This window comes from Triticum urartu, chromosome 3 (assembly GCF_003073215.2).
Source record: "Triticum urartu cultivar G1812 chromosome 3, Tu2.1, whole genome shotgun sequence".
Taxonomy (NCBI): Eukaryota; Viridiplantae; Streptophyta; class Magnoliopsida; order Poales; family Poaceae; genus Triticum; species Triticum urartu.
The window spans coordinates 103,713,235-103,740,919 of record NC_053024.1 but is presented as its reverse complement, the minus strand read 5'-3'; the positions used below and the strand labels follow the sequence as shown (position 1 = coordinate 103,740,919).

The window sequence follows — 27,685 nt, the reverse complement described above, 5'->3', positions numbered from 1 at the left end:
TCTTTTATTTTGGTTCCGTAGTCGGACCTTGATTGTATCTGGATGATGTAATGATTTATTCATGTAATTGTGTGAAGTGGCGATTGTAAGCCAACTATGTATCTATTTCCCTTATTGCATTACATGGGTTGTGTGAAGATTACCTCACTTGCGACATTGCTTTCAATGCGGTTATGCCTCTAAGTCGTGCTTCGACACGTGGGAGATATAGACGCATCGACGGCGTTACAAGTTAACAGAGTAGCTAGTTGATGATGTAGTCAGCAGAGTAGTTAGCAGGGTACTGTACTTGGAGAGATCAGTTTGCATTGGTTTGACAGTGAAGTTGACTGGTTTTCAGAACTTGACAGTGGTTTTGAGAAGGTGTTTGTTGTTTTCAGAGTGTACTGTACTGTATTGTAGCAATTATAATGTTGATTACTCTATTTTAGTGCTCTGTTTTAGGAATTATGCATTTTTTACAGTACATTGGTGCTCTGTTTTAGTGCTCTGTTAATTAAGCTATTTTAATTATTTGTGTGTAATTTGAACGATGATGTTTGGGATGTTAGAATGCACTTCCATGACAGAGACAACTTGGAGAGATCAGTTTGCATTTCAGACATAACATATTATAATTTGGTTGCCCTAATAGAGACAGAGGGATATGGGCTTAATGATTTCATGTATTTTGTGAGGGATCCTGGTGTGGGGATTACAGGAATGGATGAAATTTGTGATGATGATAAGGTGGATGAAATGCTTGACCATATTGCTAACAATGATCAGCATGTAGTGAACTTGACAGTGGTTAGGGGCACTGATCCAAGACCTGCAGATTTGAACTCAGGCTATCTGGTTGAGGAGCAGGTTCCTTTGAGCCATATAGGAGAGAACCCTGTGTATGTAGTAAATCCTTCTGGTGTTCTCTTAAGATCACCACCAAAAAGTATAATACAGAGTTAGACAGAGCCATTGCAGTTCTACACTACACAGCAGAGCACAAACCATGATCTGGATACAAATGCTGCCATGGAACAATCCAATCCAGCAGACCAGGATGAACTGGAGACATTAATGGAGTTGAAGAGGAGAACAAAGATTGCCAAATTTAGGAAACATAAGATTGCAGCTGAGCATGTAAATAAGGTTAAGCAGAAGCTACCAATTCTTCTAACTGAAGATGATTCAGATCTGGATGCAGATGAAGACTATCTTCAGAGGCTTAATGAGATGAGGCAGCAAAGAGAGGATCCACTCATTCATTTTGATGGAGACACTGATGTGGATGAAGTGTATGAGGAAGATGAGGAAGGGCAACATGTAGAGGTGGAGCAACAGGAGCAGGTGGAGCAAGATGAGCAGGTGGAGAAGCAAGAGGTGCCTACAAAGAAGAAGAAAGCTAGAAAAGGGCCAACAGAGAGGTCACATTCTAGCTTGGAACAGAGATTTGAGGATGTCTGGGCACCATCATCAGATGAGGAGCCAGATCTTGGTGTTTTGAAGCGGGAATATGATGATGGAGCTGAGGAAGTACAATTTATTCTGCCCAATGGAAGGAAGAGCAGATCAGTGAGATCTTTGCCAAGGATCTGGTACAGTGAGGAGAGAGAGAACCCAGAGGAGCAGTTTTGCAGAAAAATTTGTTTCCTCAATGTGTATCAGTTTAGGAGAGCAATTCAGACATTGCACATAACTCAGAATAGGAATTATGAGTTCCACAGAAATTGCAATGATAGCATCATAGTTGTGTGCACAAATGCAAGATGCCCTTTCTTTATTGCAGCTTCTGTTGTTGCAAATGAGACTACTTTTTGCATAAGGAAGGCAAATTTTGTGCACACATGCCCAGCAGTAGGAGAGAACACCAAGGTCACTGCAAAATGGGTTGCACACCAGTGTGAGGCAGTGATGAGAGTTGATATTGGTACACCAGTCACCACAATAATGCAGACACTGAAGAAGAAATATGGAATAGAGATGTCCACCCATATGGCCTATAGGGCTAGGAAGCAAGCATTGAAGGTTGTCCAAGGAGATCAGAGAGGACAATACACTAGAATAAGAGATTATTTGTAGGCTGTGTTGGATACAAACCCAGGCTCTAGATGTATTGTTACTACTAGGCATGTACCAGAGCACCCAAGCAAAAACCCTAGGTTTCATGGCCTCTTTTTCTGTCTAAGTGCTTGCAAAGAAGGGTTTTTGAATGGATGCAGACCATTCATAGGTACATTTCATTTACTAAGATGTGAATTGTTTATGTGCTCACATTACATACACTATGTTCTCACAATTGTCAGCTTTGCAGGGGTAGATGGTTATTTTATCAAGCTGTCAACAGGTCAACAGATCCTTGCTGCAACAGGAAGGCATGGGAACAATAATATCTACCCTATAGCATTTGGAGTTGTTGACAAAGAGGACAAAGATAGCTGGACCTGGTTCTTAACACAGCTTAAAGATGCACTTGGTGGAGAAAGTGGGAAGTTTGGTTATTATACCATCATCTCTGATAGGCAGAAGGTAAACTTCTCTTCTCATACAATATTGCAATAGGTTTCATGGTTTCATATGCACATTGCTATAGCTTCATTGTTTCATTGTTTATAGGACCAATGCTTAGCTTTATTTCCCATTGTTTCAAACAGGGGCTTTTAAATGCAATAAACCATGTTTCCCCAATTGTCCATAAAGATTCTGCCTTAGACATATCTATCAGAATTCCCAAACTGCTGGTTTTAGAGGTGATGAATTAAAGAAACACATGGATGCAGCTAGCTACTCTTATACTGAGAATGAACACCTTGATGCAATGAATGCTTTGAAAAGAGAGTGTAAGGCTGCTTGGACATGGCTTCACAAAATCCCTGTTCATACTTGGGCTAGGCATGCTATGGATTTTAATTGCAAAACTGACCTGGTAGTGAACAACATCAGTGAGGTGTTTAATAAAATGATATTAGATGTCAGAGGCAAGCCAATAGTGACCATGATAGAAGGAATTAGGACAAAATTGATGGTCAAATTTAACAAGAATAGAACAAAGACAGAGACAGCAAATTGGGAGAATTGCCCTACCTATGCTGAAATGTTAGAGGAGACAAAGTACAACTCAAGGTGGTGCCAGACTTTGATGGTTGGTCCTAACATCTACCAAGTGACTAGTGGAGAAAACACCTACTCAGTGAACTTGCTGGACAGAACATGTGGATGTAGGAAATGGGATATGACTTCTATGCCTTGCCATCATGCAGTTTCTGCAATAGTGAAAGCTAACTTGCAGCCAAAGGACTTTGTTGCTGATTTCTTCAAAAAAGAAATGTATAAAAAAGCATTTGCACATATCATATTTCCTGTGCCTGGTCCAAACCTGTGGCCAAGGACAAGAACTCAGGACATAGAGCCTCCAGTATTCAAAGACAAGGTTGGGAAGCAACAAACAAAGAGGAGGAAAAACCAATTTGAGAAGCCAACACCAAGAGATACATCTAGGATGGCATCTATTACTTGCAGCAACTGCAAACTTGTAGGGCATAGATACAATGTTTGCTCCAAGCCCCTCAAGCCAGCTCTTGCTATGAGAATGAACCAGCATCAGGTTAGTTATAGTAGCACCTCAATTCTCTTTATTTTGTCTCCATTGTAACTCACAAGCCTTAACTGTTTTTGAAATGCAACCAAACAGGTCACGGGCTTCTACTTCAACAACAAATGCATCTACAACTGCTGCACCACCAAGGAAAAGGCCATCTTCATCTACTACTGCACATACAGCTGTTGCACCACCAAGGAAGAGGCCATCTCCATCAACTGCTGCTCCTACACCTGCTGCCACTACACCTGCTGCTCCTCCAAGGAGGTCTCCTAGGAAGAAAGCTACCAATGCTGGTACAGCCTCTACCTCTGCTGCAGGAAACATGTCAACTTTTCAATCTCCAAGACAGAGTGGAAGAAAAAGGACTTCTTCATTCAAGTTGAAAGAGTACTTCTATGCTTCTGGGAACTAGATGCCTTTGTCTTTGTTGGCATGTGATGTCTATGTGTTGGCTGTGAACTAGATTATGCCTTTGTTGGCTTTTAGAACCTATGATGCCTATGTTGGCTTTCAACTAGATTATGCCTTTGTTGGCTTTCAGAACCTATGATGCCTATGTTGGCTATGAACCATTGTTGGTTGTGAGAACTTGGATGTTTATCTTAAATGTTGGCTTAGATGGATGTGAGAACATGAAAATAATGTTGGTTGTGATGCTGGTGATTCTGGTGATGATGTTGGCTTAGATGGATGATGATGATGCTTACTATGATTCTAGGGTCACTCGGCGTCGAAAAACCCACCAAAGTGAGTCTAGGGTCACTCAGCGTCAAAAAACCCACCAAGTGAGTCTAGGGTCTATCAGCGTCGAGAAACCCACCAAAGTGAGTCTAGGGTCACTCGGCGTCGAAAAACCCACCAAGTGAGTTTAGGGTCTATCGGCATCGACAAACCCACCAAAGTGAGTCTAGGGTCTATCGGCGTCGAGAAACCCACCAAAGTGAGTCTAGGGTCTCTCGTCATCAACAAAACCAACCAAAGTGAGTCTAGGGTCTCTCGTCATCGACAAAACCAACCAAGTGAGTCTAGGGTCACTCGGCGTCGAAAATCCCACCAAAGTGAGTCTAGGGTCTCTAGGCATTGACAAAACCAACCAACCAACAGCATCAGATTCAGCATAACTGGAAGATTCATACATAATCATAACTAATAAGTACCATATTACACGATAGTGCTTAATGCTAAATAGGTACATTACATAACCATAATTCAGATATTACTAGATCATTCATCTAATAGTAGTCATTACATAACCATAATTATAGTACTCATCATCCCATAACCATGCTGGTGGTACTAATAAGCAGCATATTACATTATACTGCTCATTCATCTAAGATGGCCTTGATCCCATTCAGCTTCAGCTTGGTCTGCTCGGCAACCTTCTCAAGCTCACCAATGTGGGCCTGCGACTTAATCTTCTCTTCAGCAAGCTTCAACTTCATGTTCCTAATGACATTGGCTTGAGCAACTGTCTGGTTCTTGAGCATGTCATACTTCTCCTACAGCTTGCTCTCATCAGGTTTGTTCTGCATCTTACCTCTCTCCAACTGAGCCCTCTGCTCCTGGGCATCCAAAAGGCCGTTGACATCTTCAACCAACCTCTCATAACTTGCCTGCAGCTTGATCTTCTGTTGTGTCAGATTGTGAACAGCAAATGAGCTTTCCAGATTGTCCTCAATCTTGCTCCTCCTGCACTCTTTATACTTATCCCACAACTTGGTCAATGCATTCTCCATTGTAGCTGGCCAAAATGGATCAACCCATTCAACTAGCCCACAGTTTCTTCCCTCCTGTAATTTTAGTGTTAAACAGGTATAAAGTAACACAATGCTACAAAGTAACAAATGGTGTAAAGTGCTCACTAATCCACATGCTATAAAGTAACAAACAGGTATAAAGTAACATAATGAGTTAAACAAACATGTATGATCTAGCTATATGACACAATGAGTTAAACAATTACAGTGCTCACTAATCCACATGCTATAAAGTAAGAAGTCTCAATCAGTGCTCCCAATCCTATGCACATACTGGCATATAAACAATGACCTCCCTAACCCATTATCACAGAAAATACATAACTAATTAGCAACCTACCTAATAGGCCAGATCTGCTGACAACACTCTGCACATGCTCACATATAAACAATGACCTCACTGAGCAACTAGCACACAAGATCTGCTAACTATAAAATCAGTACTAAACAGTGACCAGATTAGCATAAATTTGGCACATATCTTCACAGCACAAGCAAAGAACCTCCTGCCAGTATGGATGCCCTAGAAAGCAACACGCCTCTCTGCTGGCAGGGAGTGTTCATTGCACAAAACATCAGGTTCAGTGCCCTCAAAATCGGAGTCATCGATGGTCTCAGGGATCTGGAGGTGCAAAGGAAAGGCAACAAAACTTCAGATCAAGCTCAACAGAAAAATCCCAAAATCGCAACCCTAACCCTAGCTTGAGCTCGAGCAACTCACCTTGATGATGCCCTCGTCTGAAGCTGAGTCGGCATACTGGTGAGAGTTCTCGCTGATGTCGTCATCAGACCAGGAAACCATGGCGATGCGGCGGCGACGACGGTCGGAGATGTGGGAGGGGGCGGCGGCGGCGAACGAGCGGGTAGAGAGAGGGAGAAGGACGGGAGAGAGTGAGGGCTGGGGGGTGGGGCCTGCACCGCTTCGGGGTGTTTGACCCGCCCGACTCGAACCGGTGCGCCAGCGGCGTGTAACACCATCTAACTGCGTTGCTGTGTGAACAGTGCTGCCACGTCGACGGATGCGGGCCCCTTTGTCATAAACGCACTTAAAACGGTCCAAACAAGCAACTAGTGTTTTTTGCAAAAAATTATGAAAAAAATTAGTGCTTTTTGGCACAATTTCGTATATGTGTGGTTCCTGCAAACCTAGCCTGAAGTGTCGATATTTTTTGCAATTCACTCCTGAACCGGACGATGTCATCACCGACGAGGAACACATGAGAGACTGTGAACTGCTAGGGGCAGCCGTGGATGAAACTGACACCTATACCAGACTGGGCCAAGAGCAGGCCAACAAGCTCCATCTCAAGTATGCGCTCTGTCGCATCAAAGCTTGCCTGGTTAGTTAGTCTCATACCTGTTTATTAATCTGTCATGCATACATGAAAAATTATGCCCTCCATGAAAATTTATGTAGCTGTTGAAAGGAAAGCCGGTTGATGAGCTGGATGATGTTGCATTGGAATGCAAGTACCCTCCAGAGCTTATTGTAAAGAACAATTACTTTTTCCACTATGAAGACAACTTCTTTGGTTGGTATTTTGATGCCGAACTCTGTTACAAAGCGTCCTTGAGCGACTACCAGCGGCTAGTCCTTTTAAATGATGTAAGTGCTATCGTATTCACTGCATTTATTTTTGTAATGCATCTACATTTAATCTGTGCCCATGCACTCAGCAACCAGTTTCTTGTTGATTTTCCCTTTGAATGGACAATAGCAAAAAATTGCTTAATAAGAATGTGACTTCTTGTGGCATGACTTTTAAGTGAGTAACCTCTCAGTGTAAGTGGCATTAGTTTCTTGGAGAAACTCAACACCTAAATTAAGAAAAGAGCAGCATTTGGAGATTAAGAAAATATTAGAATATGGGTGCTTGCAATAAATTGTGGTAAAATATGATAATACATGCAATCTACAACAAAAGAAAAGCCAGACATTTTGTTAGCGGGGTTTTCAATTAAAAAACAAACATATATTAATCTTTAATTGTTATTTGGATGGAACAAGTCCTAAAACCTCAAATGGGCGTTCATGCTATAGGCTGCTCCCAGAATACAACTACTATCCTGTTTTTGTATGCATATACAAAGTTTGCCCGTTTTTCCAAGTCCCCATATATTTTTGACATGTTCGAGTACTATGTGTTATTTAGGTCTTCTTGAACTGCATAAGTACTCTATAATCAATACTCATAGGAGCATCCCGTTCACTTATGTCCAGTGCTTGTTATTCTCAGGGCAGCTGTACCATGATGTTTTATTTGGGTGCAGGGTGATCAGTATTCGAGTTGGAGAAGATACCAAACATTTTATAGCACCCCTGAAGCTGATAGAGATTATCTCAGCTACTGGGAAACAGTTGTGAAGGAACTTAAAGTATGCCTTGTGCAATAATCAGCTAGTTCAAGATTAGAACTTTTATCAGTATTTTTGTTTTCTTGGACTAACAACGTTTGTTCTTGACAGTGGCTTGAGCAGTATCTGCTGACAAACGAGTCTTCTATTGAGGTATGCATATTTGACCTCTCAAAACCATGGACTCTCTCCACCCTCTAAAGCTAAGATGGATAAAATTGCCCTAGATCTCCAAGATATTTGGAGGTTAGAGGAGATTAAATCTAGGCAAAGATCTAGAGAAAGAAACATATTGGAGGGGGGAGGAATACTGCTTACTTCCATGCTTTGGCTAATCAAAGAAGGAGGAAGAAGCAGATCAGTGTGCTAAAAGGCCCAGATGAACCTGTAGAGGATACCAAGAGTATTATAAACATTGTTGTAGATTACTACAAGCAACTGTTTGGTAGGGAGGAAACCCTGGATATTAATTTAGATGATGACTTTTGGGATCCTTCTGTAAAGGTTTCTAATGAGTATAATAGGAAATTAGAAGCTAATATTACTGAGGAAGATGTCAGGGCAGCTGTCTTTGGGTCCTATGCTGAAGGAGCCCCTGGGCCAGATGGCTTCCCATTCCTCTTCTATCAACAATTTTGGGACACTATTAAGGGTGACCTAATGCTGTTGGTGGATGCTTGGAACAATGACTCCTTGGATCTTTATAGATTGAATTTTTCTCTGTTAACAGTGATTCCTAAAGAGTTTGATGCTGATATTATTCAGAAATTTAGGCCTATTGCTCTAACAAACTGTAGTTTTAAGATTTTTGCTAAATGCCTGGCTAACCAGCTAGGTGATATTGGGGATGAAATTATTTCACAAAATCAAACAACTTTTATTAAAGGGAGATACATAGTTGAAAGTGTGGTGACAGCTCATGAGACAATTCATGATGCTGTAACCAACAATAAGGAAGGTTTTGTATTTAAGCTTGATTATGAAAAAGCTTATGATAGAGTCAGTAAGGAATTCCTCCTGAAAATCATGTATCAAAGAGGGTTTAGTCCCAAATGGATGAAAAAGGTGGAATCTCTGTTATATAAGAGTTCAGTAGGGGCTGGAATAAATGATTGTAATAGTGTGTTTTTGAAACCTTTAAGGGAGTCAGGCAGGGGGATCCTGCTTCTCCAATGCTCTTTAATTTAGTGGCAGATGTATTTAGTAGAATGCCCAATAAGGCTGCTAGTAAGAATATGTTGACAGGGATGATGAGTAATATCTTCCCTCAAGGAATAATTAGCTTGCAATATGCAGATGATACTCTTTTGTTTGTAGAAAATAATTTGGAGTCTGCAAAGAATTTAAAATGGCTACTTGCTTGCTTTGAGCAAATGTCTGGACTAAGGATCAACTTCCATAAGTGTGATCTGGTTCCCATTAATGTTGATGAGGAGGGTATCCAATGTGTTGCCCAAGCCTTTTCTTGTGGGCTGGGATCTTTTCCTTTGAAATATCTAGGATTCCCCCTCCATCACTCCAAATTAAGGAGAGGGGATTTACAACCTGTGGTTGACAAAGTCCTGAAAAAGGCAGCTGGGTGGAGGGGGAGACTGCTAGGCTATGAGAAGAAGCTTATTCTAGTACAATCTTGCTTAGCTAGCATCCCTACTTACCTGATGAGTATGATTAAATTCCCTAAATGGGCTATTAATTTGATCAACTCTCAAATGGCCCACTGTTTTTGGGATAACTATGAGGGTCACCATAAGTACCATCTGGCTAGCCGGGGTCTATTGAATAAAAAAAACAGTATGGTGGTCTGGGGATCCCAAACATTGCTGACATGAACCTTTGCTTACTTGCTGCTTGGGTGGACAAGTATCAAAGAGGTGAACAAAAAATATGGAAGAAAATTGTGGATGCCAAATATAGGACTAGTAATCCTAATATCCTTTCTTGCCCGGATAGCAGTGCCTACTCCCCCTTCTGGAAAGGAGTCCTTTGGGCTGCTAAAGCAGCAAAGATGGGCTACCAATGGAAAGTGGGGAATGGTAGGAAAGCTAAATTCTGGGAAGATCACTGGTTTGGGTCCTGTAGCTTATCCATTCAATTTTGGGAGTTGTATAGTATTGCCAATGAGCACAATAAAACTATTGCTGAGGTCTGGGATGGTACAAATCTTAAGATTTCTTTCAGAAGATGTGTAGACAATAGGCTATTGCATCTTTGGTTTGATTTGCTGAGTATTGCGCAGTCAGTTATTCTAAATGATGATGATGATGCTATTATTTGGAAACTTGAGCATAATGGGAGATACTCAGTGAGATCCTTGTATGCCATGATAAACTTTAGGGGGATTACCCCTGTACATATTCCAAAAGTTTGGCAACTGCATGTCCCACCTAACATTCATATTTTCTTGTGGTTACTTGCTCAGGATAACCTGCTAGTTAGGAGCAACCTGAGCAAGAGGCAGCACTTAGATGATCTTAGTTGCTTATTTTGTTGTGAAAAGGAGACTAGTAGCCACCTTTTCTTTGATTGTGTTGTGGCTGTAGAAGTGTGGAAAAACATTCATGAGATTGTGGGATGTATGCCCCAGCCTGGATTTAAGTATGTGATTGACAAATGGGAGAAACATAAATCCCTGCAAGCTGACAATATGTTTGTCTCAGCTAATCTCTGGGCTATCTGGAGATGTAGAAATGATATGTGCTTTAACAATTCCCCATGGTTGGGAGTGCAGGTGATCCTGAGGAGAATTGTAGGTTTCTGCAACCAATGGAAGATCCTGTGCAAAGAGGCTGCAAGAGAGAGCGTGGAGAATCTAACAGCATCTCTGTGGGAGCTGTCCAGGCGGCCGCCTCTGCTGCTCTGGCCAGAGCCAGGATGAGGAAGAAGGAACTGTGGGTGAAATACTATCAGAAGAAGAAGACGGAAGGATGGTGCAGTATCGAGGGAGGGATACTCATGGCAGGATGAAAAAAGAAAAATGATGGAGACCAGTTCCAAGCCTCCCTGAGTTTCGGCATTAGCCTTTTAATTCTCTTGTCAGTAGACATTTGAGTAGCTGGGAAGTGTATGAGGTTGTAGCAGAGTCAGGATGGATTTTATGCCGGAGAGTGCTAAAAAAACTCCCCCGCGGGCTGTAATGAGACTAGATTCTGTGGTTTCATTTTAAGTAATGGAACCGGGGCAGAAGCCCTTTTCCTCTAAAAAAAACCATGGAATCGCAAAAAATCTCTATATAAATATTGCAGCACCACAATAACTTTTCTGTTCTACTATTTAGTGGGCGCATAAACATTCAAAGGCTATGTTCCAAGCAATCAGGATCGCTTCTAAGTTTCCCTGCATGACTCTGAAACTAGCAGCTGTTGGTTTACATGTACGATTCCTCTGCCCTTTGCTCAGTCAGATGTTCGGCCCTAGTTATAGTTGTGTCTAACAATTGCATTCTTTGGATTCAATTCAGGAGTATATATGGAATGCGCGCATACATCTCATGTTTGTGAAAGATCTTGACGGTATCTTGTATCAGATTTGGAGGCGGGTCAATGCTGATCATCAGGTCGGCGCTACACACCAGCCTTTTCAATCAAAACTCAACATTGTAATTTTTACTGATGATTGTGTTTTGTGAATACTTGCTCTCCACTTATGCTTGGCGATGTTGTTTATTTTCCCCTTGGACAATGTACAGCTGCGTTTCAGAGATGCTCTCAAGCAAGTTTATGAGGCTAACTTGTTTCCAGCACACGACCGCAGTATGAAGTATGAGCTGGAGTACGGCGATTCCAAAATGGAGCTAGTAGTAGGTTTTTCGTTCCACCGACGTTTTATATGTGCTTTCTTTTGTTATAATAAATCGGTATATCTTTTACAATGCAAATTGATTGATTTGGTCTTCTTTCTATGTAGTTTGTTAAGTGCACGACAGGCCTTAGTGACGGTGTAAGTATAGTATGGTGTTGTCTTAGCATCCATTGGTCCCTGTTATATTCTCGTGTGTGATTTCTTTCTTTTGTGTCTCTAGCTTCCAAAAGATAGAGCCCGTGAGCTGATTAAACAGGAAATTCGCTGGACGGTATGTTCGGTAGATACTGTCAAACAACATTGTATCCACTTGCAGTTTTGTATGTAATATAGGAGTATATAGCTTACTCTTTCCATTTTCAGCGTGAGTCGTCAGGAACGTATGAGCGGTACGCCAGGAAGAAGCTCAAGATTGCAGAACTGATAGGGTTGATTCCCAAGGACAAGATAGCAGCTCCGTAGTTGTATTTGTTATAAGATAGCAGCTGTGTAGTTGTGCTGGTAATGTCTTGGCGCTGGTTCCATAAAGATTACAGGCTGCATTATTCCTAGCAACGCCTGTTAGGTACCTTATGTATGGAAAAAAAAATCTTGAATTGGCTAGTTGTGTCTTGCATTTATTACGTGCGTACCTAGAGCAAATTGGTAAGATGCCATCATGAAATGAACAAATTCGATTGATGGAAAATCATCGTTGAGACTGCGAAATTCAGGAAAGCTCGCGACATGGTTTAGTTTAGGAATTCCCGTTCATTTTGCCGCAAAAGAAGGCGCCCTTGACAAACAAACCAATTGCCTATCCCCCAAATTCCTCACAGGACCAAATCAAATGATTTTGAAATGAGAAAATTCCAAAACAATATATAGAACGCTTCTCTTCTGTTTGAGTTACTGGGTGACCTTTGGAGCAGAAATTAATCAGCCAGTTAACTGGTTAACCGGTCGATTTCTTGAACATGGATCCCTAACACACCCTTCTTGTGGTTTTCCGGTCGGATCTTCCTTATAAACTAGACCAAATTTTTTCTTCTATTATGAATAGGCAAGAGCTCCCTGGTGTGTGACGAGGTTTTCGTAAAAATAAAGGGTAACCTCATCCAAGGGACAACCAACAACAAATAACGACACGAGGAGGAGCAGAATTTAGAAACACATGACATCATCTTAGATGTGACGTAATTATGTCTTATCTAGATGTGTTCTAGACGAACTCTAACCGTAATTGTGTAATTGTCTTGAAACCGTGACATGAAGATAGGATTCCGTTAGGCCTTGTACACATTCATCAATGATTACGGCCGTTGAGTTCTTCAATTCTATTTCTACATCACCGTCCAAATTAACACACACCAAAGGGAAATATAATGGATCAAAATTCTTTTAAAATGCAACATCTGTGAGTTGCGAATGAATCTAGTTGGAACCAATCAAATCATCAAACTGCACACCCATCGCGTGATTCAATGCTTGGTGAAGACTCGGACGTTCCTCCATCGCGACTCCATGCGGTCCGACGGGTGGTGGTGCGACTGCTTGTACACCCCGAACTTGAAGTAGTGCGCTGCGCCGGGCGCGCCGTGGCTGCGCGAGCGCAGCACCTCGGCGCCGTCGACGAACACGGTGACGCTGCGCGCGCCCACGTCGTGGACGACGTTGAGCCGGAGCCACCGGTCGTAAACGCCGTCGGCGAGCACCCTCCGCAGGTCGTGGTAGAAGGTGAGCCTGCCGTCGTAGACGTGGAGCATCAGCGTCGTCGCCTGCCGCTCCGGCGCCGCCCCGAAGATCTGCATGATGCACGCGCCGGACGTCCCCGCCGGCACGTACACCTCACCCTCGAACTGCCACACCCCCGACCTGTACACCTCCTGCGTGCGTGCGTGCCCCATGGCTCATTAAGCAACGTGCGAGCATGGCATGAGACGAGGGATTTGTTTAGCTAGTGATGCCGCGTGGGCGCGCACGTACGTCGATCTTGGTTTCGGTGCGCGGGCCACCGGGGTGGGCGGCGCTCATGGGCTTGTCGGTGGAGTAGACCCACATCTGGCGCATGCCGCCGGCTGTTAGACTTTGTAACGTAGCCTAACTGTGTAATATGTATCATGTATCATTATAAATATATGTGATAGGCTACCTCCAGAGGGTTGGGCCAGTTCCCACAAATCCTACGTCTAATATGGTATCAGTCTAAACCTAGGACCTACTCCACCTCCGTCTCAGCCGCCGCCGCCGCCGCGCCCCAAACCCTAGGGCCGCCGCCGTCGCCGCTGCAATGACTGCTTCCGCCTCCAACTCTGCCAGCTCCGGGACCATACCCGCAACGCTGGCCGCCCTGCTGAATCTTCCTGCCCGCACTGGTGCCTCGCCGACGCCGCACTTCTTTGGCACCGCCACGGTGGGTTCGCCGTTTTCCGCCCTGATCCCGCCGTCTCCTGCGCCGTCGACCGTGGCGGCCTCCCCCGCCGCGATGTTCGCGCCACCGGCGACTACCGCTGGCTCGTCCCCGACACTCACCATCATGCCGGCGGCCTCGGGGGGCTCTGACGATCAGCGTGCGGGTGTGACACCCCCAGCCCCGGCGGTCTCCGCGGTAGCTGCCACCGACGCTGCCCTGAGCTCCGGGTCGTTCCACTTCGACAACCTCATCACGACTCGTCTCACGCCGGACAACTACATGTTTTGGCGCGCCAAGGTTCTACCGCTGCTCCGCAGCCGCTCCCTCCTTGGCTATGTCGACGGCTCTCTGCCGTGTCCGCCGCAGGTCCTTCACATCGTCCACGGCCCGGCCATCAACCCGGCGCACCGTCTGTGGGTGCAACAGGACCAAGCGATCCTCTCCGCCATCCAGGGTTCCCTTGGAGACGGGGTTGCTGGCCTTTGTCTCTTTGCTGTCTCCTCCTTGGATGCGTGGACGACTCTGGAACATGCGTTTGCCCAGACCTCCACTGCTCACGCGATGGTTCTTCGCAGCAAGCTTGATGATGTCAAGAAACTGGACTCCTCGGCCACAACATACTTCAACAAACTCAAGGTCTTGGCGGATACATTGACCTCTATCGGTCGACCATTGAGTGATGAGGAGTTCGCCGTCTATGTGATTAAGGGCCTTGATGCTGACTACGACAACCTTGCCGAGGCCGTCCACAATGCCAAGCCGCCACTTCCGCCGCACGAGCTCTTCTCCCGGCTGCTCTTCACCGAGCAACGCATCGAAGCTCGCCGCTCCACCAACTCCATCGCCGACCAGCCCGCGGCCTTCTAGGCCTCGCGTGGCCAGCGCTCCACTGCGTCTTCGTCGCCTGCCCGCGTCACCAACCCGCCAGCGCCATCCTCGGGCGGAGGCCCTGTACGCTGTCAGCTTTGCGGGCGTGGGAGGCATGTCGCCTCCAGGTGCCACAAGAGGTTTCAGAGGAGCTTCCTGGGTATTGGCAACGATGGCAAAGGTAATGAGCGACAGTTTGCCATGGCGGACTCTGGCCCTCCTGCTGCTCATGTTGCTGCCAAGAGCAAAGATACACGCGTCGACCCCGGCTATACATCGTCATATTCGATTGATCCTGCATGGTATATGGACACTGGCGCCACGAATCATATGACGAACGAGCTCACCAAGCTGTCCACCCATCAGCCATATTACGGTCCCGACAAGGTTCACACCGCCAATGGTGTAGGTATGCCCATCTCTCACGTTGGTCAAGCATCTCTCTTAACTAGTCATCCATCTAGGTAGCTTCATCTTCGTAATATTTTACGGGTCCCCTCGATGACTCTTAATCTGTTATCTGTTCCAAAACTCACTCTTGATAACAATGTCCTATGTGAATTTCACCCGTTTGATCTTTTTGTTAAGGATCGAGCCACCCGGGAAATTCTGCTTAGTGGTCGTCTCAGCCATGGCTTATACCGCTTGGAGGATTCATCCGCCCCGCGCGTCTTCAGTGGTGTTCGTGTGTCGCCGTCCCAGTGGCACTCTCGCCTTGGTCACCCTGCCACTCCCATAGTTCGTCATATACTTCACCGTCATGAGCTGCCTATTGAGTCTAGTAATAAGGAGATGTCCGTGTGTGATGCCTGTCAACAAGGCAAAAGTCATCAGTTACCATTTGTTTCTTCTACTCGTCAAGTAACGAGTCCTCTTGAACTTGTGTTCTCTGATGTGTGGGGTCCCGCTCAAACTTCTGTGAGTGGTCACAACTATTATGTTAGCTTTATTGATGCCTATAGTCGGTTTACCTGGCTTTATCTTCTTAAGCGCAAATCTGATGTGTTTGATATATTCATTCAGTTTCAAGTGCATGTAGAACGTCTTCTCAAGCATAATATTATTCATGTCCAGTCTGATTGGGGGGGGCGAATATTGCAACCTCAATGCTTTCTTTAATAAGCTTGGGATCTCTCATCGTTTATCATGTCCTCATACACATCAGCAGAACGGCGCTGTTGAGCGCAAGCATCGACATATAGTTGAGACCGGACTCACACTCCTGGCTCATGCGTCTGTACCTTTTCATTTTTGGAGTGATGCCTTTGCTACAGCATGTTTTCTTATTAACCGTCTACCTATGCGTATCATTAATATGAAAACTCCTATTGAGCTCCTTTTACATGAAATTCCTGATTATACCTTCTTTAAGGTGTTCGGGTGTGCTTGTTGGCCTCATCTTCGTCCCTATAATTCTAGAAAGCTTGAATTTCGGTCTAAGAAATGTGTGTTTCTAGGTTATAGCTCTCTTCATAAAGGCTATAAGTGCCTTCATGTGCCAACAAATCGTGTCTATATATCTCGTGATGTTGTCTTTGATGAGAACGTCTTCCCCTTTTCCTCCATGCCGCAGCAACCTTCCACACCACCATCTATGCATTCATCTCCTCTTATGCTTGGACAATTTGAAGATGTTGCATATTCGCCTGTGTTGTTACCTAACCATGGTGCAGGTGTTGGACGTGGTGCTCGCCTGGAACTTCTTCCGGATACAACTCCTATCGCGCATGTTGACCGGTCAGTGCACGTGCATGCACCCGTCGTCGACCCCGCCTCTGGCGCCGTGCTCGTCCATGCAACTGGACCGGCGCTGGTCTCTGACACTGGGCTGGTGTCATCCGAGGCACGGTCCACGACAGTTGAGGCGCGGCCCATGACCCCGCCGCTCTCCCCTGGGCGACTCGAGCGGTCTCCCTCCCCGCCTCCACGCCTAGACTCGCCTCCGTCGTCGCCTTCGTCGACCGCTCGTATGTCCCTGCCGCCCCTTTCGCCTGGGTCGGCTGGGCCTACCGTCGACTCGCCTGAGCCCTCGCCTGGGCTCCCGTCGCCCGCTCTGCCGTCATCCTCTCCCATGTTGGCGCCGCCGGCTCCCGTTCCTGTTGCACCGCAACGCCCGCATACTCGAAGCCGCAGCGGTATTGTCAAGCCCAAGTAGCGTCATGATGGTACTGTCACATATTTGGCTGCCTGTCTTGCTCACTCTGTTGCAGATCCCACTGATGAACCATGCCACTATGAGGTTGCTATGAGTATTCCTCACTGGCGGGCAGCTATGGAGCAAGAGTACAACGCTCTTCTTCATAATGAGACATGGACATTGGTTCCTCCTCCGCCTCGTGTCAACGTTATTGATTCGAAGTGGGTTTTCAAAGTCAAGAGACATGCGGACGGGTCTATTGAGCGCTACAAGGCGCGTCTCATGGCTAGAGGGTTTAAGCAGCGACAGGGCCTGGACTACGAGGACACATTCAGCCCAGTTGTTAAACCTACTACCATTCGGCTTCTTTTGTCTCTTGCAGTCTCTCGAGGTTGGTCTCTTTGACAGCTTGATGTGCAGAATGCTTTTCTCCATGGGTTGCTTGAAGAGGAGGTTTACATGCGGCAGCCACCAGGGTTTGTTGATCCAGATCAGCCTCATCATCTCTGTCGTCTAACGAAGGCGCTCTACGGACTGAAACAGGCACCTCGTGCCTGGCATGCTCGTTTTGCTTCGGCTCTTCATACTCATGGATTCGTTCCGTCGACAGCTGACAGTTCGTTGTTCTTATTTCAGCGCCCCAGTCTGACTGTGTATTTGCTTGTGTACGTGGACGATATTATTCTGGTCAGTTCTTCTGACACGGCTGTTGATGCTCTTGTGATTGCTCTTGGCAGAGATTTTGCGGCTAAAGACTTGGGACAGCTACACTTCTTTCTGGGCATTGAGGTTGCACATCAGTCTCGTGGAAGCTTGGCTCTCACCCAGAAAAAGTACTCCCTGTTGGGGAACGTTGCAGAAAACAAAAATTTTCCTACGGTTTCACCAAGATCCATCTAGGAGTTCATCTAGCAACGAGTGATCGGATTGCATCTACATACCTTTGTAGATCACGCGCGGAAGCGTTCAAAGAACGGGGATGAGGAAGGCGTACTCGACGTGATCCAAATCACCGGAGATCCTAGCGCCGAACGGACGGCACCTCCGCGTTCAACACACGTACGGTCAGCATGACGTCTCCTTCTTCTTGATCCAGCAAGGGGGAAGGAGAGGTTGAGGAAGATGGCTCCAGCAGCAGCACGACGGCGTGGTGGAGATGGAGTTGCAGTACTCCGGCAGGGCTTCGCCAAGCACTATGGAGGAGGAGGATGTGTTGGAGAGGGAGAGGGAGGCACCATAGGCATGGTTTGAGAGGCCCTCCTTCCCAACTATATATAGGGAGTCCAAGGGGGGGGGCGCCGGCCCTAGGAGATCCAATCTCCTAGGGGGGGTGCGGCCAAGGGAGGAATCCCTCCTCCCCAAGGCACCTAGGAGGTGCCTTCCCCCTTTGGGACTCTTCCCTTCCTTGAACCCTAGGTGCATGGGCCTCTTGGGGCTGGTGCCCTTGGCCCATATAGGCCAAGGCGCATCCCCTACAGCCCATGTGGCCCCCCCGGGGCAGGTGGCCCCACCCGGTGGACCCCCGGGACCCTTCCGGTGGTCCCGGTACAATACCGGTGACCCCGAAACTTGTCCCGATGCCCGAAATAGCACTTCCTATATATAATTCTTTACCTCCGGACCATTCCGGAACTCCTCGTGACGTCCGGGATCTCATCCGGGACTCCGAACAACATTCGGGTTACTGCATATACATATCCCTACAACCGTAGCGTCACCGAACCTTAAGTGTGTAGACCCTACGGGTTCGCGAGACATGTAGACATGACCGAGACGACTCTCCGGTCAATAACCAACAGCAGGATCTGGATACCCATGTTGGCTCCCACATGCTCCTCGATGATCTCATCGGATGAACCACGATGTCGAGGATTCAAGCAACCCTGTATACAATTCCTTTTGTCAATCGGTATGTTACTTGCCTGAGATCCGATCGTCGGTATCCCAATACCTCGTTCAATCTCGTTACCGGCAAGTCACTTTACTCGTACCGTAATGCATGATCCCGTGACCAGACACTTGGTCACTTTGAGCTCATTATGATGATGCATTACCGAGTGGGCCCAGTGATACCTCTCCGTCATACGGAGTGACAAATCCCAGTCTTGATCCGTGTCAACCCAACAGACACTTTCGGAGATACCCGTAGTATACCTTTATAGTCACCCATTTACGTTGTGACGTTTGGTACACCCAAAGCACTCCTACGGTATCCGGGAGTTACACGATCTCATGGTCTAAGGAAAAGATACTTGACATTGGAAAACTCTAGCAAACGAACTATACGATCTTATGCTATGTTTAGGATTGGGTCTTGTCCATCACATCATTCTCCTAATGATGTGATCTCGTTATCAATGACATATAATGTCCATAGTCAGGAAACCATGACTATCTGTTGATCACCGAGCTAGTCAACTAGAGGCTTACTAGGGACATGTTGGTGTCTATTATTCACACATGTATTACGATTTCCGGATAACACAATTATAGCATGAATAAAGACAATTATCATGAACAAGGAAATATAATAATAATGCTTTTATTATTGCCTCTAGGGCATATTTCCAACAGTCTCCCACTTGCACTAGAGTCAATAATCTAGTTACATTGTGATGAATCGAACACCCATGGAATTCTGGTGTTGATCATGTTTTGCTCTAGGGATTGGTTTAGTCAACGGATCTGCTACATTCAGGTCCGTATGTACTTTACAAATATCTATGTCTCCATCTTGAACATTTTCACGATTGGAGTTGAAGCGACGCTTGATGTGCCTTGTCTTCTTGTGAAACCTGGGCTCCTTGGCAAGTGCAATAGCTCCAGTGTTGTCACAGAAGAGTTTGATTGGCCCCGACGCATTGGGTATGACTCCTAGGTCGGTGATGAACTCCTTCACCCAAATTGCTTCATGTGCTGCCTCCGAGGCTGCCATGTACTCCGCTTCACATGTAGATCCCGCCACGACGCTCTGCTTGCAACTGCACCACCTTACTGCCCCACCATTCAAAATATACACGTATCCGGTTTGTGACTTAGAATCATCCAGATCTGTGTCGAAGCTAGCGTCGACGTAACCCTTTACGACGAGCTCTTCATCACCTCCATAGACGAGAAACATTTCCTTAGTCCTTTTCAGGTACTTCAGGATATTCTTGACCACTGTCCAGTGTTCCTTGCCGGGATTACTTTGGTACCTTCCTACCAAACTTACGCCAAGGTTTACATCAGGTCTGGTACACAGCATGGCATACATAATAGAACCTATGGCCGAGGCATAGGGGATGACACTCATCTCTTCTATATCTTCTGCCGTGGTCGGACATTGAGCTAAGCTCAATTTCACACCTTGTAACACATGCAAAACCCCTTCTTAGACTGATCCATATTGAACTTTTTCAATATCTTATCAAGGTATGTGCTTTGTGAAAGACCTATGAGGCGTCTTGATCTATCTCTGTAGATCTTGATGCCTAATATATAAGCAGCTTCTCCAAGGTCCTTCATTGAAAAACTCTTATTCAAGTAGGCCTTAATGCTGTCCAAGAGTTCTATATCATTTCCCATCAAAAGTATGTCATCTACATATAATATGAGAAATGCTACAGAGCTCCCACTCACTTTCTTGTAAACACAGGCTTCTCCATAAGTCTGCGTAAACCCAAACGCTTTGATCATCTCATCAAAGCGAATGTTCCAACTCCGAGATGCTTGCACCAGCCCATAAATCGAGCGTTGGAGCTTGCACACCTTGTCAGCATTCTTAGGATCGACAAAACCTTCCGGCTGCATCATATACAATTCTTTCTTAAGGAAACCATTAAGGAATGCCGTTTTGACGTCCATTTGCCATATCTCATAATTGTAGAAAGCGGCAATTGCTAACATGATTCGGACGGACTTTAGCTTCGCTACCGGTGAGAAAGTCTCATCGTAGTCAACCCCTTGAACTTGTAGATAACCCTTAGCGACAAGCCGAGCTTTATAGATGGTCACATTACCATCCGCGTCTGTCTTCTTCTTAAAGATCCATTTATTTTCTATGCTCGCCGCTCAACGGGCAAGTCTGTCAAAGTCCATACTTCGTTTTCATACATGGATCCTATCTCGGATTTCATGGCTTCTAGCCATTTGTCGGAATCCGGGCCCGCCATCGCTTCTTCATAGTTCGAAGGTTCACCGTTGTCTAACAACATGATTTCCAAGACAGGGTTGCCGTACCACTCTGGTGCGGAACGTGTCCTTGTGGACCTTCGAATTTCAGTAGGAGCTTGATCAGAAGTATCTTGATCATCATCATTAACTTCCTCTCTAGTCAGTGCAGGCACCTCAGGAACATTTTCTTGAGTTGCGCCATTTTCCAGTTCAAGAGGTAATACTTCATCAAGTTCTACTTTCCTCCCACTTACTTCTTTCGAGAGAAACTCTTTCTCCAGAAAGGATCCATTCTTGGTAACAAAGATCTTGCCTTCGGATCTGAGGTAGAAGGTATATCCAATAGTTTCTTTAGGGTATCCTATGAAGACGCATTTTTCCGACTTGGGTTTGAGCTTTTCAGGTTGAAGTTTCTTGACATAAGCATCGCATCCCCAAACTTTTAGAAATGACAGCTTAGGTTTCTTCCCAAGCCATAATTCATACGGTGTCGTCTCAACGGATTTCGACGGAGCCCTATTTAAAGTGAATGCGGCAGTCTCTAAAGCATACCCCCAAAAAGATAGCGGTAAATCGGCAAGAGACATCATAGATCGCACCATATCTAATAGAGTGCGATTACGATGTTCGGACACACCATTACGCTGAGGTGTTCCAGGCGGCGTGAGCTGTGAAACTATTCCACATTTTCTTAAGTGTGTGCCAAACTCATGACTCAAGTATTCTCCTCCATGATCTGATCGCAGGAACTTAATTTTCCTGTCACGTTGATTCTCAACCTCACTCTGAAATTCCTTGAACTTTTCAAAGGTTTCAGACTTGTGTTTCATTAAGTAGACATACCCATATCTACTCAAGTCATCAGTGAGGGTGAGAACATAACGATAGCCACCGCGAGCCTCAACACTCATTGGACCGCACACATCAGTATGTATGATTTCCAATAAGTTGGTTGCTCGCTCCATTGTTCCTGAGAACGGAGTCTTGGTCATTTTACCCATGAGGCATGGTTCGCACGTGTCAAATGATTCGTAATCAAGAGACTCTAAAAGTCCATCAGCATGGAGCTTCTTCATGCGTTTGACACCTATGTGACTAAGGCGGCAGTGCCACAAGTATGTGGGACTATCATTATCAATCTTACATCTTTTGGTACTCACACTATGAACATGTGTAGCATTACGCTCGAGATTCATTATGAATAAACCATTTACCATCGGAGCATGACCATAAAACATATCTCTCATATAAATAGAACAACCATTATTCTCGGATTTAAATGAGTAGCCATCTCGAATTAAACGAGATCCTGATACAATGTTCATGCTCAAAGCTGGCACTAAATAACAATTATTAAGGTTTAAAACTAATCCCAAAGGTAAATGTAGAGGTAGCATGCCGACGGTGATCACATTGACCTTGGAACCATTCCCGACGCGCATCGTCACCTCGTCCTTCGCCAGTCTCCGCTTATTCCGCAGCTCCTGTTTTGAGTTACAAATGTGAGCAACCGCACCGGTATCAAATACCCAGGAGCTACTGCGAGTACTGGTAAGGTACACTGAAGGAAATATGCCCTAGAGGCAATAATAAAGTTATTATTTATTTCCTTATAATCATGATAAATGTTTATTATTCATGCTAGAATTGTATTAACCGGAAACATAATACATATGTGAATACATAGACAAACAAAGTGTCACTAGTATGCCTCTACTTGACTAGCTCGTTAATCAAAGATGGTTATGTTTCCTAACCATGAACAATGAGTTGTTATTTGATTAAGGGGATCACATCATTAAGAGAATGATCTGATTGACATGACCCATTCCATTAGCTTAGCACCCGATCGTTTAGTATGTTGCTATTGCTTTCTTCATGACTTATACATGTTCCTATAACTATGAGATTATGCAACTCCCGTTTACCGGAGGAACACTTTGGGTACTACCAAACGTCACAACGTAACTGGGTGATTATAAAGGAGTATTACAGGTGTCTCCAAAGGTACATGTTGGGTTGGCGTATTTCGAGATTAGGTTTTGTCACTCCGATTATGGGAGAGGTATCTCTGGGCCCTCTCGGTAATGCACATCACTTAAGCCTTGCAAGCATTGCAACTAAATGAGTTAGTTGCGGGATGATGTATTATAGAACGAGTAAAGAGACTTGCCAGCAACGAGATTGAACTAGGTATTGGAATACCGACGATCGAATCTCGGGCAAGTAACATACCGATGACAAAAGGAACGACGTATGTTGTTATGCGGTCTGACCGATAAAGATCTTCGTAGAATATGTAGGAGCCAATATGGGAATCCAGGTCCCGCTATTGGTTATTGACTGGAGACATGTCTCGGTCATGTCTACATTGTTCTCGAACCCGTAGGGTCCGCACGCTTAAGGTTACGATGACAGTTATATTATGAGTTTATGCATTTTGATGTACCGAAGGTTGTTCGGAGTCCCGGATGTGATCACGGACATGACAAGGAGTCTCTAAATGGTCGAGACATAAAGATTGATATATTGGAAGCCTATGTTTGGATATCAGAAGTGTTCCGGGTGAAATCGGGATTTTACCGGAGTACCGGGAGGTTACCGGAACCCCCCGGGAGCTAAATGGGCCACGATGGGCCTTAGTGGAAAAGAGAGGAGGCAGCCCTACATGGGCCGCGCGCCCCTCCCCTCCCTTGGTCCGAATTGGACAAGGAGAGGGGGCCGGCCCCCTCTCTCTTTTCCCCCCTCCACAAGTCCTATTCCAACTAGGATTGGGGGGGGATCCTACTCCCAGAGGGAGTAGGACTCTCCTGGCGCGCCCTATGTGGCCGGCCAGCCTCCCCCCTTTGGTCCTTTATATACTGAGGCAGAGACACCCTAGAACACAGAAGTTGATCCACGTGATCTAGTCCTTAGCCGTGTGCGGCGCCCCCAGCCACCATAGTCCTCGATAATACTGTAGCGGAGTTTAGGCGAAGCCCTGCTGCTGTAATACATCAAGATCGTCACCACGCCGTCGTGCTGACGGAACTCTTCCCCGACACTTTGCTGGATCAGAGTCTGGGGATCATCATCGAGCTGAACGTGTGCTCGAACTCGGAGGTGCCGTAGTTTCGGTGCTTGATCGGTCGGATCATGAAGACGTACGACTACATCAACTAAACGCTTCCGTTGTCGATCTACTAGGTATGTAGATCATACTCCCCCTCTCGTTGCTATGCATCACATGATCTTGCGTGTGCGTAGGAATTTTTTTGAAATTACTACGAAACCCAACATACACATCAATTACATGTATATCACATATACCTTTCGTTTTACCGGCCTTCTTCTCCGCTAAGTATTTGGGGCAGTTCCGCTTCCAGTGACCACTTTCCTTGGAATAAAAGCACTCAGTCTCGGGCTTGGGTCCATTCTTTGGCTTCTTCCCGGTAGCTTGCTTGCCGGGCGCGGCAACTCCCTTGCCGTCCTTCTTGAAGGCTTTCTTTCCCTTGCCCTTCTTGAACTTAGTGGTTTTATTCACCATCAACACTTGATGTTCCTTTTTGACTTCTACCTCTGCTGATTTCAGCATTGCAAATACTTCAGGAATGGTCTTTTCCACCCCCTGCATATTGAAGTTCATCACAAAGCTCTTGTAGCTCGGTGGAAGCGACTGAAGGATTCTGTCAATGACCGCGTCATCTGGGAGATTAACTCCTAGCTGAGTCAAGCGGTTATGTAACCCAGAAATAATGAGTATGTGCTCACTGACAGAACTGTTTTCCTCCATCTTACAGCTGAAGAACTTGTCAGAGACTTGATATCTCTCGACCCGGGCATGAGCTTGGAAAACCATTTTCAGCTCTTCGAACATCTCATATGCTCCGTGTCTCTCAAAACGCTTTTGGAGCCCCGGCTCTAAGCTGTAAAGCATGCCGCACTGAACGAGGGAGTAGTCATCGGTACGTGCCTGCCAAGCGTTCATAACGTCTTGTTCTGCAGGGAGAACAGGTGCATCACCCAGCGGTGCTTGTAGGACATAATATTTCTTGGTAGCTATGAGGATGATCCTCAGGTTCCGGACCCAGTCCGTGTAGTTGCTGCCATTGTCTTTTAGCTTGGTTTTCTCTAAGAACGCGTTGAAGTTGAGGACTACGTTGGCCATTTGATCTACAAGACATATTGTAAAATTTTAGACTAAGTTCATGATAATTAAGTTCATCTAATCAAATTATTCAATGAACTCCCACTTAGATAAACATCCCTCCTGTAATCTAAGTATAACATGATCCGAGTTAACTAGGCCGTGTCCGATCATCACGTGAGATGGACTAGTCAACATCGGTGAACATCTTCATGTTGATCGTATCTTCTATACGACTCATGCTCGACCTTTCGGTCTTCTGTGTTCCGAGGCCATGTCTGTACATGCTAGGCTCGTCAAGTCAACCTAAGTGTTTGCATGTGTAAATCTGTCTTACACCCGTTGTATGTGAACGTTTAGAATCTAACACCCGATCATCACGTGGTGCTTCGAAACAACGAACTGTCGCAACGGTGCACAGTTAGGGGGAACACTTTATTGAAATTATTATGAGGGATCATCTTATTTACTACCGTCGTTCTAAGTAAACAAGATGCAAAAACATGATAAACATCACATGCAATCAAATAATAATAGTGACATGATATGGCCAATATCACATAGCTCCTTTGATCTCCATCTTGGGGCTCCATGATCATCTTGTCACCGGCATGACACCATGATCTCCATCATCATGATCTCCATCATCGTGTCTCCATGAAGTTGCTCGCCAACTATTACTTCTACTACTATGGCTAACACGTTTAGCAATAAAGTAAAGTAATTTACATGGCGTTTCTCAATGACACGCAGGTCATAGAAAAAATAAAGACAACTCCTATGGCTCCTGCCGGTTGTCATACTCATCGACATGCAAGTCGTGATTCCTATTACAATAGCATGAACATCTCATATATCACATGTATATCATTCATCATTCATCACAACTTTGGCCATATCACATCACAAAGCACTTGCTGCAAAAACAAGTTAGACGTCCTCTAATTGTTGTTGCATGTTTTACGTGGCCGAAGTAGGGTTCTAGCAAGAATGTTTTCTTACCTACGTGAAAGCCACAACGTGATTTGTCAACTTCTATTTACCCTTCATAAGGACCCTCTTCATCGAATCCGCTCCAACTAAAGTGGGAGAGACAGACACCGCCAGCCACCTTATGCAACTTGTGCATGTTAGTCGGTGGAACCGGTCTCACGTAAGCGTACGTGTAAGGTTGGTCCGGGCCACTTCATCCCACAATACCGTTGAAGCAAGATAATACTAGTAGCGGCAAGAAAGTTGACAACATCAAAGCCCACAACAAATTGTGTTCTACTCGTGCAAGAGAACTACGCATAGATCTAGCTCATGATGCCAATGTTGGCGAACGTTGCAGAAAACAAAAATTTTCCTACGGTTTCACCAAGATCCATCTAGGAGTTCATCTAGCAATGAGTGATCGGATTGCATCTACATACCTTTGTAGATCACGCGCGGAAGCGTTCAAAGAACGGGGATGAGGAAGGCGTACTTGACGTGATCCAAATCACCGGAGATCCTAGCGCCGAACGGACGGCACCTCCGTGTTCAACACACGTACGATCAGCGTGACGTCTCCTTCTTCTTGATCCAGCAAGGGGGAAGGAGAGGTTGAGGAAGATGGCTCCAGCAGCAGCACGACGGCGTGGTGGAGATGGAGCTGCAGTACTCCGGCAGGGCTTCGCCAAGCACTATGGAGGAGGAGGATGTGTTGGAGAGGGAGAGGGAGGCACCAAAGGCGTGGTTTGAGAGGCCCTCCTTCCCCACTATATATAGGGAGTCCAAGGGGGGGCGCCAGCCCTAGGAGATCCAATCTCCTAGGGGGGTGCGGCCAAGGGAGGAATCCCTCCTCCCCAAGGCACCTAGGAGGTGCCTTCCCCCTTTGGGACTCTTCCCTTCCTTGAACCCTAGGCGCATGGGCCTCTTGGGGCTGGTGCCCTTGGCCCATATAGGCCAAGGCGCATCCCCTACAGCCCATGTGGCCCCCCGGGACCCTTCCGGTGGTCCCGGTACAATACCGGTGACCCCGAAACTTGTCCCGATGCCCGAAATAGCACTTCCTATATATAATTCTTTACCTCCGGACCATTCCGGAACTCCTCGTGACGTCCGGGATCTCATCCGGGACTCCGAACAACATTCGGGTTACTGCATATACATATCCCTACAACCCTAGCGTCACCGAACCTTAAGTGTGTAGACCCTACGGGTTCGCGAGACATGTAGACATGACCGAGACGACTCTCCGGTCAATAACCAACAGCGGGATCTGGATACCCATGTTGGCTCCCACATGCTCCTCGATGATCTCATCGGATGAACCACGATGTCGAGGATTCAAGCAACCCCGTATACAATTCCCTTTGTCAATCGGTATGTTACTTGTCTGAGATCCGATCGTCGGTATCCCAATACCTCGTTCAATCTCGTTACCGGCAAGTCACTTTACTCGTACCGTAATGCATGATCCCGTGACCAGACACTTGGTCACTTTGAGCTCATTATGATGATGCATTACCGAGTGGGCCCAGTGATACCTCTC

General features: G+C 45.8%; 1 protein-coding gene across 3 annotated transcripts; it reads left to right on the top strand.

The window, feature by feature from the left end:
• Positions 1-88: 88 nt before the first annotated feature.
• Positions 89-11,234, top strand: LOC125543142. 3 transcript variants are annotated; one of them, XM_048706392.1, is made up of 8 exons: positions 89-2,505; positions 2,631-3,580; positions 3,668-6,646; positions 6,755-6,943; positions 7,609-7,713; positions 7,804-7,845; positions 10,967-11,062; positions 11,150-11,234. In XM_048706392.1, the coding sequence occupies exon 1, from the start codon at positions 1,012-1,014 to the stop codon at positions 2,056-2,058; it is 1,047 nt and encodes a 348-aa protein (XP_048562349.1). In that variant the 5' UTR covers positions 89-1,011; the 3' UTR covers positions 2,059-2,505; positions 2,631-3,580; positions 3,668-6,646; positions 6,755-6,943; positions 7,609-7,713; positions 7,804-7,845; positions 10,967-11,062; positions 11,150-11,234. The 3 variants fall into 2 exon arrangements, with proteins under 3 accessions (XP_048562349.1, XP_048562350.1, XP_048562351.1); XM_048706394.1 differs by having other exon boundaries at positions 89-3,580.
• The last annotated feature ends 16,451 nt before the right edge of the window (positions 11,235-27,685 follow it).

Excerpts from the sequence above, each read along its gene's own strand:
- LOC125543142 (XM_048706392.1), top strand. The coding sequence starts at position 1,012 with ATGGAACAATCCAATCCAGCAGACCAGGATGAACTGGAGACATTAATG.